The following is a 14,106-nucleotide window of genomic DNA, read 5'->3' on the forward strand; positions in this document are numbered from 1 at the left end:
CAGGAGAAAAATCAATATGCCAATTTAAATTGGATGACATATTCAATACATTTACTGTAGTAACTATTTTGGTCCAAAAGGTCAGATACTCGATTATTTTGGCAATATTTAGTAACTACTATGGGACATGATATGGGTGGAGGAGTTAGACAGCAAGATCCAAGTCTATTCCACAAGGTGACAAATGCAGCAACATACTGTACAGTTAAAGGGGCAATCCCTTCTAGGAAAAAAGTGAATAGATTTCAGGGACATGTTTAGGGGTTCTCCTCTGTGTAATGGAAACCCTTTCAATCCAAATCTGACACCTGGAAGTATTTTTAAATTATTTGGTAAAGTTTGACTTGGAAGGGAGTGGATTTCCTCTCGCTGCTCCCTTCTGTGTAATGTCACTGTGTGATAAGAGCTTGTACAGCCACCCCCCCCTCATCTCCCTTATCTTTATTGGCTCACTGATAAGGATAGGGTGGGATAAAGATAAAGAAAACTCTTCACTGCCAAACACTTCCCCATTCAGAGGCACCTAAGAAATTCAAGTCGTGCCTAATTTCCAAAAAATGAAAGCAGCTAAACCTTTGCTATTAGCATTGTTAGATTTCTATAGGGAAGCCTGTTAGTTTGACTGTTACATTTCTGTCTGGCTTTGTAGGATTGCCCCTTTAAAAGACACAGGTCTTCTAATTAAATCTAATTCGTTTATTCTGTGTATTAAATGTGCATTACCCCACTTACCATGTTGAATAAGCACCTAAGAATCTTGACTGTAGGCCTAGAAGTAAAAACTGTTTAATACAAGGGTTCTCAACTCCAGTCCTCAAGACCCCCTAGCAGGCCAGGTTTCAAGGATATCCCTGCTTCAGCACTGAGCAATTGAGCCACCTGTGCTGAAGCTGGGATATCCTGAAAACCTGACCTGTTGGGAGGTCTTGAGGACTGGAGTTGAGAGTCTCTGGCTTAATATGACCTTGGTAGGGTAACATTGTATCACTGTAATACAGTTACAGTGCATGGGTGTCTAAGTTGACATTATTTGCTATATCAATACAATTCTCCAGGCTGCACATGTGCCTCAATGTAGTATTACACCGATAAAATATAATTAACCCCCATGTAACACTTTAGTTAGCACACTTACCCTTTTGGTGCACCTCCTTCTTCAACACATACTTTTGTTACAGTGCCCTACAAGAATCAGAGTGAATTCAAGTTTTATATTCACACAGGAATGTAATAAAAAAATATGATCTTTATATAGTGGTGCTTTGTATAATGATACAAAATATGATACACAATATGTCCATAAAAATTCCAGGCCCACTACGAAATCCCCAATATGTAATTCCAGTAATATTGGTTTTATATTGTGCTTATCCTCACTAACATATAACCCGTAATAACAACCTTTTCTCATGGTGTATGGAAGAAATCAGAGGACACTGGGCTGGGTTCTGGTGGTGAGTAGTAACACATTTAGGAAACCGCCAATAATTATGTTTTTAGGTGTCCATTCTCACACTAAACTATTTGAGAATTATCAGGCTGTTTTTTGTAGGACAGCCAACCCATGTACAATAATCTGATTTGCTGCCACACCTCTAGTGTTAGTGTTATTAAGCTCCATGCAGGCTTCAGCCTGAGAAAGTTCAGCTTTCAATTATCCAGCTCCTTTATCATTCAGACCGTTGCTGCTAGAAGGGCAAGTAATGCACACTCACACTGGCCCTGGTAGGTCTCACTTTAATTTGATATGGACATAGAAGAAGCCAATAGGGAAGGCTGTGGAAGAGGATGGACTAAGGCGTAAGCGGCCTTTAAGAGGGGCTAGGAAAGCACGTGGAAGCAGTCATTTAGAGAGCCCGAGTGATCTTGAGTGATCCCAGGATGGACTGGCTGAGACTCAGGGTCAGTCCATCCTGCAAGGAGGCCCGGCGGAACGTGCTGAGGCAGAGAGATGCCTACAAATGCAAACCATAGCACTCGCAGCGAAAGTGAGAGCTGAGATGGTCTGTTAGAGGTTAGGACAATCAAACGGGTTACCGGTGCAATGAGTAATGAACGAGGGGATCTTCAGTTACAGACAAAGGCTTTGGGAAGAACAGGTCTGTCATATGTTATACCCAGAGTTACTAAGAGCTCCAACATTATACCGGCACCAACATACCAGTACAGCCCCTCATAACATGGGGTCATTGGGACTTGGGAGAGACATTGGTACACAACTGCACAGCGTTTTATAAACACAGTAATAGTATGTACACAGTACACGATCCACCGATTGAGAATCACCGATAGATATATATATATATATCTGTGGCAATAAGGGTTTTCTATGTTTTGGTATTCAAGGCCTAGTGTCCCGTTCTATTGCCTAACCTTTGGGCCACATGCCCAGCACAGGGGATAGCACTGTTATTACGGGGCGTAGGATTTGGTCTACCACCGTAGCAAATAAAAAAGTCAGTCTAAGGAGACGGAACGAAAAGAGGGGTTTCACAAGCTTTATTATGTAACTGGGTACTCCTGCAGAAAATGCTAACATACTTTAGTCCCACTCTCTGGTAGTAAGAAATTAAAGTCCAGTCCAGTAATGAAATAAATGCCACACACCTAGCAATACATACCTGAGTGTTTTCTTTTAGGGCTTTGTCTTGTTGCCAATAAGCCACTGTTCCAGGGATGCTGAAGTTGGCAAAACCCCACCTTATATTCAGCTCTGTGATGTAGGTGATTTTAATAACTACAGTGGCTTCTGGGGGCAAGTTTCCAACACTCACAGTGAAGACATCCTAAAAAATTGTGTAAATAACCTTCATATCAGATCCAAAATTCAATATTACATTTGATTTATTTTTATAGTAATTCCAAAGTAAAGAATGAAGAAATGCATCAGAGGACACACACACACACACACACACACACACACACACACACACACACACACACACACACACGTTCAATATGCTGCAGCACAGTGTGTAACAGTTGCTGTAAACATAATAATTAATCTGCCCATTACATAACTACAATGTGGCTGTTTACTTTTTAAATCAAAGATACATTTGGAAAAATCTATTCATTTTCTTTAATACATAAAAGTTTATTAAACTTAAACGTATAACTTAACTCTCTATCACCCTATTGCTCCCATCCGAGTAAATTATGTTCACCAGTGTCCATTTTCTGCACTGTTAGTTGGTGATAGTCCTACAGGTTCTATCCTTGACTTCTCTGTGCATATTAATCTGCCCCTGTGCACAGGAATTGCTCTGTCCCTCTTTTACATTCTGGCTCCTGAATTTTCAATGGATAGTTACAGTAGTTTGGCCTTTTCCTTCTACATCATCCATGTTTTTATATATTAACTGTAATTACAGTCTCCTCTCTGCTGCTCTCTTGCTCTGTGTTTTGTCATCACCTGCCCATCTTCTCATTTAAATTCCAACTAGCACTTTCTGCTGCCAACTGCCATCCATAAAACCCTGTGCTGGCAGCTCCTCTACAGGTTCCAAGAGCAGCAGCTCACTCTGGCAATAGGTTTTTATCTAATAATTCCTGAATATTGAAAGGGTGTTTGTTTGACTCCCTTACATCCATGATGAAAAATTTCCATCAGCAAGCAGCACAGAGCTTCGCTTAATATTTCCGCATTGACTACTTGTTGCCTTTGAAATTCCTTGAGCAAAGATTGGAACATTTTTGTCGCAATCAGATCTATGTCTGGTTGCTCCCATTTGTCTCTTCTCTGTAGAAGGACCTTCGTTTTTTTTTTTTTAAACTCCCATTCTCCTGGATGAATCAGTTGACGACTTAGTCTGCAAAGATGTTCCGTTCCTCTGGAATGTGCCCTGCCTTGATAGTTTGGAAATGGTCTTCTGCCCAGGTAAGAATGGTTTCTGCAACTCTCCATAATTACTTGGTTCTTGTCCCTCTTTGCCTGCACAAGTAGGTCACTGAAGACCTGATGGCCTAGTTTACCTTCATACAAAACCCTTGCAATAATGTTGTAAAACTTTCAGAGCTTTTGCTACACACAAATGCAACAACTTTTTTCTGGCCATACACCCTGAGTAAAGTGGTCCCCAAGTTCAGTGCCCCAACCTGTGCTGCTTGCATTTGTGCATAAAAAGATCAACTTGGGAATCCATATTACTATGTAATTATTTATTCATTAATTTATCAGCTATTTTAACTAATTTATCATTATATTGAATCCAGAAGAGGACATACATCTACTAGGTTGCTTGGTTTCAGCCACCACTTCAACACTTCCATAGTTCATAAGGAAATTCAAATACTCTGTAGCTGGTCTAAAGGATTATTGTTCCACTGGTCTAAATCATTTAATTGAAGAACCCTCATATTGAACCTTGCCCAGTTGATTACTTCTAAAGTGGCCACCATTTTTCTTCGCCCTCTCATACAAGTTTCTGCTGTTGTCATACGACTTTCTGTTTCTTCCATGAGAATGATAAATCGAATACTTTTTGGTTAGACAGATTGACTTGGCTGTATCGAAAATAACTCAGAGGAATTTTAATGGCCGAGTAAGTTCTAGATAGATTTTCCCTTCCCTTATTCTTTTAATGAGTCACATTAAATTTGATATTAAACTTATACAGACTCAGTCAGTACTTTGGGGGACTCGGTTGCTCAGCCTCTATCACACAGGGGCATTGTCCTTATTCATTCCTCCAACTAGTGCTACCGTCATAATTGCCCAATTAACTCTGCAGGTCTCTACCTTCATTCAGTTCTGCTGCAATTTACTGAGGAGTATGATGAGTACATGCAATTGGGGATTTTTCCTATCTTCTCCTCACCTAGGAGATTCTGTCTGACAGGGCCTCTCTCCCCGCTCATACTGTCATATGCAACACCAGGATCTTCTTGCTCTATGATTTTATAAGAATGTCATGTAGATATGGAAATATCTGGATGCCTAGCTTCCTTCACTCAGCGATAAGGTTAACCAACACTTTGGTGAAAGTTCTCAGAGCCGTTGCCAGACCAAAGTGAAGAGTTGCGTACTGTAAATGAATTCCGAGCCTGAGAATCTAAGGTACTTTTGATGCTTCTTGGCAATTGGATGTGCAGAGAGAGATCTCTTCGATCTAGTGACATTAACCAGTCTCCTGGTTCTACGGTATGTTTCACAGATTTCTAGGATTCCATCTTGAACCTTCTGATATTTAGAAAGGTGTTCACAAACTTTAGTTCCAGGACTGGCCTGAAGCCTCCTGTGGACTTTTTTTCACCGAAAACATGTTTGAACAGATGCCTTGCCTTCATTGTGCTCTTGGAACCTCTATAATAACTCAATTTACCTTGAGGTCACGGATGATCTGCTACATAGCCTTCTTGATTCCCTGTGCTTTGATAATCGTGATAACAGAAAATATTCTTCATTGGGAAAGCCTTAAAGCTGCAGTTCACTCTTTTTTTTTTTTTTAATTTCTTTTTTACTTCAACAGTTTCATGTGGGCAATCTCTAATTACCTAAAGAACTGTATAACTGCAGGTCAATTCGTTCTCCATGTATTGATCGGCGAAATTTGGTGACATAATTAGTGAAGGGATCTGTTTTTCTTCTGCTTCTTTCTCTCAGTGGAAGCTCATGAATATTCATGAGCACTCCTGCACTGACATGTGCCGAGGGAGGGCAGGGCTGACAAAGGGGTGTGCCAGGGCTTGTGACAGGACATGAAGGGGCAGTGCCTTAGCAAATGGTTGTTAAAATAGAATAGAAGAAAATTGGTCTTTCAAAGTTGTTTTTTTAAAAACAGAAAATGCTAAAAGTATTTTTTCTTACTACAGAACTGATTTATTAAAAAAAAACACATGCGGGATATTGACTGAACTGCAGCTTTAAAGTCCAGAGGGTAACAGATTGATAACATTTGTAGAACCCATCTCTCTGTAATAGTTTGAGCCCATGCAATCTTTAAATCGCCAGAGCCTTCCTCCCAACGCTTCTGTTGAGTTGCGCCCACTTTGTTTCGATCATATCTTGGATCACCTTATGAATAGGGAATAATCTGATCTTGCTCTGAGCACCTGTGAATAGCCAGTCTTGGACTCTAAATTCTTCTTCCGGTTCATCGATCTCAAGTGCCTCCTTTATTGCTGTAACAAGCCTATCAGCCAAAGCTGGATCAAAGGTAGAGCTGTCAGGTTGTACCTCCTCTTCAGATAACCCCAGGTTCCCTCTTCAACTATTTTCACAAAAAATATGAAGGCAGTCAGGTAAGCTCAAACACACCTACCCTCGGCCAGATAGGATGAGGGACTAGTTATAGAAGGTACTACCTGCAGAATTATTTTTTGGAAGTGGGCCCACTGCCATGGCGATGTTCAGGAATAGTTTTTTTTATATATATATATATATATATATATATATATATACATATACATACATATATATATCTTAATATATAAAATCGAATGGTTAGTGAGGTTAGTGCTATCTGCGGTGAATCTCATTGGTCCGTGACTGTCATTGGCCAAGAGGTACGCCCGGTGAATCTCATTGGTCCAAGAGGTACGCCCCACTGTGACATCACCTCCTTCACTCTCACACACTTGCAGTCACACCACACGGCCAGAACCTCTGACGACTCCTTGGTAAGTTGACATGTCACACTCTCACCCCCCACACTCACACACAACCCCCCACACTCTCACCCCCCACACTCACACACAACCCCCCACACTCACACACAACCCCCCACACTCACACCCCCCACACTCACACACAACCCCCCACACTCTCACCCCCCACACTCACACCCCCCACACTCACTCGCCCCCCACACTCACACACAACCCTGTACACACAGTCACCCCCTCACACTTACACACACTCAGTGTCACTCACCCCCCACACTCACACACAACCCCCCACACTCACACACAACCCTGTACACACAGTCACCCCCTCACACTCAGTGTCACTGAACACTGTACACACACCCACTGTCACACACACACTGTCACCCCACACACACTCAGTGTCACTCACCCCCCACACTGACACACAAATCACCCCCTCACACTCAGTGTCACTTAACACTGTACACACACTCACTGTCACACACACACTGTCACCCCTGTGCACACACACACACATCTTACACATTACACACATTTACAATTCTCCCTCCGCAACGACAATCGCCCATTACCTTCACACACATCTTACACACATCTTACACATTACACACATTTACAATTCTCCCTCCGCAACGACAATCGCCCATTACCTTCATTCTCCCTCCGCAACGAACCGCTCATATTACAGCGGACCTTACACCGCCCGCTCTCTGCCCACCTCATATATGGGCGCCTCTCCCTCCGCAACGACAATCCTCTAAACCGCACATATTACAGCGGCCCATTACCCTTACTAAACTGCCGCCCATTACCTTCATTCTCCCTCCGCCACGAACCGCTCATATTACAGCGCCCGTTACACCGCCCGCTCTCTGCCCACCTCATATATGCCCGCCGCCGCGCACATTACACCGCCCGCACGCGTCCATTAACTCGCGCGCACATTACACAGGCCTGTGCAAATACCCCTATAAACCGCCACCCACAACGCACTCTTTCTACATTTTTACTAATGCCCCACAAACTCTGGTACTAATTCAAATGTATTTCTCTTTCTACAATGCCGTGCACCTACGCAGTGTAAATTCTATTTGTAAAATGGCCGACACACTTAACATTCTACATCATTCACACATCAACTACATTAATTTACCAAACTTTTGCCTTTACAACTACTAAATACAAAGATTTGCCTCTACAAACACATGGACGCCGCTCACCGCCTACTCTTTATCAACTTCAATTTCTTCTCAAACTACTCACTTACAATTACAATAAATTTCTATCACTACAATGCCGTACGTTTGGCGTGCACCTACGCAGTGTCAATTAAATTTCTAAAATGGCCGACACTAATTTTCTTTTCCTATTATCCATTTATACCATCTTTTCATTTATTTTCTCTTTATTTCATAGCCGCTATAATACATTTTCTTTACACTTTGCTAATGTATTTTTTTTATCCATTCTTATAATTTAGTCCTTTATTTATTTTTTTCCATAGCCGCTATATCATTATTTATTCCTTTCTTTATTTTTTTGCATAGCCGCTATATCATACTTTCACTTTTACTCAACTTTCCTTCATTCACACATCGCCACACATATTACATTAATACATTCAACATCATTCACACATCAACTACATACATTTAAATCTTCCAATGCCCTCCGCACGCCAATCTCTGGATGCGCTCCGCAGAAACTTTTTTTTTCCAACATTTTTTTTTTCTGCCAAAATGTAAAACTTTATTAACACAAATTTCTACAAACATTTTACATCTACCAATGACCTCCGAACGGCGCTCCGAATTTCTACAATGGCGTGCACCTACGCAGTGTCAATTCAATTTATAAAATGGCCGACACACTACATTTCTTTTACTATTATCCATTTATATTATATTTTGTTTTATTTTCTTTCTTTCATAGCCGCTATAATACTTTTTATTTACATTACCCCCGCTTTGCTATTTTTTTTTTTATCCATTCTTATAATTTCTTCCTTGCCGCTATATCATACTTTCATTTTTAATCAACTTTTATTCATTCACACATCACCACACATATTACATTCATACATTCAACATTATTCACACTTCAACTACATACATTTCAATCTTCCAATGCCCTCCGCACGCCAATCTCTGGATGCGCTCCGCACACACCACTTTCACCAACAACTCATTTCAAAATCACAAATTTTTTTTTTTCTGACAACATTTTTAACTTTATTAACAAACATTTGTACAAACATTTGACATCTAACAATGCCCTCCGAACGCCAATCTCTGGATGCTCTACGCTCGCAAACTTTTATTTTAAAATATTCTTTTTATTTGTACCAACATTTTTTTCTTTATTAAATGATCTTTTTAACTACTTTTAATAAAAATACATCATATTTACTCTTCTTTACTGCTATTTCACAACACCCACCCACACTTCCTCTTCCCACACCCCCACACACCCACCCTTCCTCTTTCCACACCCCCCCACCCTTCCTCTTCCCACAACCCCACCCCCCCACCCTTCCTCTTCCCACAACCCCACCCCCCCACCCTTCCTCTTCCCACAACCCCACCCCCCCACCCTTCCTCTTCCCACAACCCCACCCCCCCACCCTTCCTCTTCCCACAACCCCACCCCCCCACCCTTCCTCTTCCCACAACCCCACCCCCCCACCCTTCCTCTTCCCACAACCCCACCCCCCCACCCTTCCTCTTCCCACAACCCCACCCCCCCACCCTTCCTCTTCCCACAACCCCACCCCCCCACCCTTCCTCTTCCCACAACCCCACCCCCCCACCCTTCCTCTTCCCACAACCCCACCCCCCCACCCTTCCTCTTCCCACAACCCCACCCCCCCACCCTTCCTCTTCCCACAACCCCACCCCCCCACCCTTCCTCTTCCCACAACCCCACCCCCCCACCCTTCCTCTCCCACAACCCCACCCACCCACCCTTCCTCTTCCCACAACCCCACCCACCCACCCTTCCTCTTCCCACAACCCCACCCACCCTTCCTCTTCCCACAACCCCACCCACCCTTCCTCTTCCCACAACCCCACCCACCCTTCCTCTTCCCACAACCCCACCCACCCTTCCTCTTCCCACAACCCCACCCACCCTTCCTCTTCCCACAACCCCACCCACCCACCCTTCCTCTTCCCACAACCCCACCCACCCACCCTTCCTCTTCCCACAACCCCACCCACCCACCCTTCCTCTTCCCACAACCCCACCCACCCACCCTTCCTCTTCCCACAACCCCACCCACCCACCCTTCCTCTTCCCACAACCCCACCCACCCACCCTTCCTCTTCCCACAACCCCACCCACCCACCCTTCCTCTTCCCACAACCCCACCCACCCACCCTTCCTCTTCCCACCCACCCTTCCTCTTCCCACAACCCCACCTACCCACCCTTCCTCTTCCCACCCACCCTTCCTCTTCCCACAACCCCACCCACCCACCCTTCCTCTTCCCACCCACCCACCCTTCCTCTTCCCACAACCCCACCCACCCACCCTTCCTCTTCCACAACCCCACCCACCCACCCTTCCTCTTCCCACAACCCCACCCACCCACCCTTCCTCTTCCAACCCACCCACCCTCCTCTTCCCACAACCCCACCCACCCTTCCTCTTCCCACCCACCCACCCTTCCTCTTCCCACAACCCCACCCACCCACCCTTCCTCTTACCACCCACCCACCCTTCCTCTTAACACCCACCCACCCTTCCTCTACCACCCACCCACCCTTCCTCTTACCACCCACCCACCCTTCCTCTTACCACAACCCCACCCTTCCTTTCCACAACCCCACCCTTCCTCTTCCAACAACCCCACCCTTCCTCTTCCCACAACCCCACCCACCCTCTCCCACAACCCCACCCACCCTCTTCTCACAACCCCACCCACCCTCTCCCACAACCCCACCCACCCTCTTCCCACAACCCCACCCACCCTCTCCCACAACCCCACCCACCCTCCCTTCCTCTAACCCCCACAACCCCACCCACCCTTCCTCTAACCCCCACAACCCCACCCACCCACCCTTCCTCTAACCCCCACAACCCCACAACCCCACCCACCCACCCTTCCTCTAACCCCCACAACCCCACCCACCCTTCCTCTAACCCCCACAACCCCACCCACCCTTCCTCTAACCCCCACAACCCCACCCACCCTTCCTCTAACCCCCACAACCCCACCCACCCTTCCTCAACCCCCACAACCCCACCCACCCACCCTTCCTCTAACCCCCACAACCCCACCCACCCACCCTTCCTCTAACCCCCACAACCCCACCCACCCACCCTTCCTCTAACCCCCACAACCCCACCCACCCACCCTTCCTCTAACCCCCACAACCCCACCCACCCACCCTTCCTCTAACCCCCACACCCCACCCACCCTCCTCTCCCACCCACCCACCCTTCCTCTTCCCACACACCCCACCCACCCACCCTTCCTCTTCCCACACACCCCACCCACCCACCCTTCTTCCCACACACCCCACCCCACCCCACCCTCCTCTCCCACACACCCCACCCACCCACCCTCCCTCCCACACAACCCTCCCTCTTCCCACAACCCCACCCACCCACCCTCCCTCCCACAACCCCACCCCACCCACCCACCCACCCACAACCCACAACCCCCCACCCACCCTTCCTCTTCCCACAACCACACCCACCCACCCTTCCACTTCCCACACACCCACCCACCCTTCCTCATCCCACACACACACCCACCCACCCTTCCTCTTCCCACACACACACCCACCCACCCTTCCTCTCCCACACACCCACCCACCCATCCTCTCCCACACACCCTTCCTCTCCCACAACCCCACCCACCCTCCTCTTCCACAACCCACCCACCCACCCTTCCTCTTCCCACACCCACACCCACCCACCCACCCTTCCTCTTCCCACACACACACCCCCCACCCACCCTTCCTCTCCCACACAACCACCCACCCTTCCTCTTCCCACACACCCTTCCTCTCCCACAACCCCACCCACCCACCCCTTCCTCTTCCCACAACCCCACCCACCCACCCTTCCTCTTCCCACACACCCACCCACCCACCCTTCCCTTCCCACACACCCACCCACCCTTCCTCTTCCCACACACCCACCCACCCTTCCTCTTCCCACACACCCACCCACCCTCCACATCCCACCCACCCACCCCACCCACCCACCTCAACCTCCCACACACCCACCCACCCTTCCTCTTCCCACACACCCACCCTTCCTCTTCCCACACACCCCTTCCTCTTCCACACACCCACCCTTCCTCTTCCCACACACCCTTCCTCTTCCCACACACCCACCCACCCTTCCTCTTCCCACACACCCTTCCTCTTCCCACAACCCCACCCACCCTTCCTTCCCACACACCCTTCCTCTTCCCACAACCCCACCCACCCTTCCTCTTCCCACACACCCACCCACCCTTCCTCTTCCCACACACCCACCCACCCTTCCTCTTCCCACACACCCTTCCTCTTCCACACACCCACCCACCCACCTTTCCTCTTCCCACCCACCCACCCACCCACCCTTCCTCTTCCCACCCACCCACCCACCCACCCTTCCTCTTCCCACCCACCCACCCACCCTTCCTCTTCCCACCCACCCACCCTTCCTCTTCCCACCCACCCACCCTTCCTCTTCCCACAACCCCACCCACCCTTCCTCTTCCCACAACCCCACCCACCCACCCTTCCTCTTCCCACAAGCCCACCCACCCACCCTTCCTCTTCCCACAACCCCACCCACCCTTCCTCTTCCCACAACCCCACCCACCCTTCCTCTTCCCACAACCCCACCCACCCTTCCTCTTCCCACAACCCCACCCACCCTTCCTCTTCCCACAACCCCACCCACCCTTCCTCTTCCCACAACCCCACCCACCCTTCCTCTTCCCACAACCCCACCCACCCTTCCTCTTCCCACAACCCCACCCTCTTCCCACAACCCCACCCACCCACCCTCTTCCCACAACCCCACCCACCCACCCTCTTCCCACAACCCCACCCACCCACCCTCTTCCCACAACCCCACCCACCCACCCAACTTCCCACAACCCCACCCACCCACCCTCTTCCCACACACCCTTCCTCTTCCCACAACCCCACCCACTCACCCTTCCTCTTCCCACAACCCCACCCACCCACCCTTCCTCTTCCCACAACCCCACCCACCCACCCTTCCTCTTCCCACACACCCACCCACCCACCCTTCCTCTTCCCACACAACCACCCACCCACCCTTCCTCTTCCCACACACCCACCCACCCACCCTTCCTCTTCCCACACACCCACACACCCACCCTTCCTCTTCCCACACACCCTTCCTCTTCCCACACACCCACCCACCCTTCCTCTTCCCACACACCCACCCACCCTTCCTCTTCCCACACACCCTTCCTCTTCCCACACAACCTTCCTCTTCCCACACACCCACCCACCCACCCTTCCTCTTCCCACCCACCCTTCCTCTTCCCACCCACCCTTCCTCTTCCCACACACCCTTCCTCTTCCCACACACCCACCCTTCCTCTTCCCACCCACCCTTCCTCTTCCCACACACCCACCCACCCTTCCTCTTCCCACACACCCACCCACCCTTCCTCTTCCCACACACCCACCCACCCTTCCTCTTCCCACACACCCACCCTTCATTTATGTTCCCACACCCCCACCCAACCACCCTTCCTCTTCACACACCCCCACCCACCCACCCTTACTCTTCCCACATCCCCCACACACCCACCTTTACTCTTCACACACCCCCACCCACCCACCCTTGCTCTTCACACACCCCCACCCACCCACCCTTGCTCTTCACACACCCCCACCCACCCACCCTTGCTCTTCACACCCACCCACCCAGCCTTACTCTTCACACCCACCCACCCTTCCTCTTCCCACACCACCACCCACCCACCCTTCCTCTTCCCACCCACCCACCCTTCATTTATGTTCCCACACCCCCACCCAACCACCCTTCCTCTTCACACACCCCCACCCACCCACCCTTCCTCTTCACACACCCCCACCCACCCACCCTTCCTCTTCACACATCCCCACCCACCCACCCTTCCTCTTCACACACCCCCACCCACCCTTCCTCTTCACACACCCCCACCCACCCTTCCTCTTCCCACATCCCCACCCACACACCATTCCTCTTCTCACACCCCCACCCACCCACCCTTCCTGTTCCCACACCCCCACCCACCCTTCCTCTTCCCACACCCCCACCCACCCACCCTTCCTCTTCCCACAGCCGCACCCACCCACCCTTCCTCTTCCCACACCCCCACCCACCCACCCTTCCTCTTCCCACACCCCCACCCACCCACCCTTCCTCTTCCCACACCCCCACCCACCCTTCCTCTTCCCACACCCCCACCCACCCTTTCTCTTAGCACACCCCCACCCACACCCTTGCATTTCATAACAACAATCATTTATT

At 49.0% G+C, this 14,106-nt stretch overlaps 1 protein-coding gene across 2 annotated transcripts in view; it reads right to left on the bottom strand.

Annotated features, from left to right (window-relative positions):
- Positions 1–14,106, bottom strand: part of PARP4 (poly(ADP-ribose) polymerase family member 4) — a 154,234-nt gene that overhangs the window by 87,843 nt on the left and 52,285 nt on the right. For both annotated transcript variants that reach the window (XM_075592310.1, XM_075592309.1), the window contains exons 18-19: positions 2,622–2,786; positions 1,136–1,182 (exon numbers count right to left, since the gene is read on the bottom strand). In XM_075592310.1, coding sequence (XP_075448425.1) covers positions 1,136–1,182; positions 2,622–2,786 — 212 coding nt within the window. The remainder of the gene's footprint in view (positions 1–1,135; positions 1,183–2,621; positions 2,787–14,106) is intronic.

Source organism: Ascaphus truei, chromosome 3 (genome assembly GCF_040206685.1).
Source record: "Ascaphus truei isolate aAscTru1 chromosome 3, aAscTru1.hap1, whole genome shotgun sequence".
Taxonomy (NCBI): domain Eukaryota; kingdom Metazoa; phylum Chordata; class Amphibia; order Anura; family Ascaphidae; genus Ascaphus; species Ascaphus truei.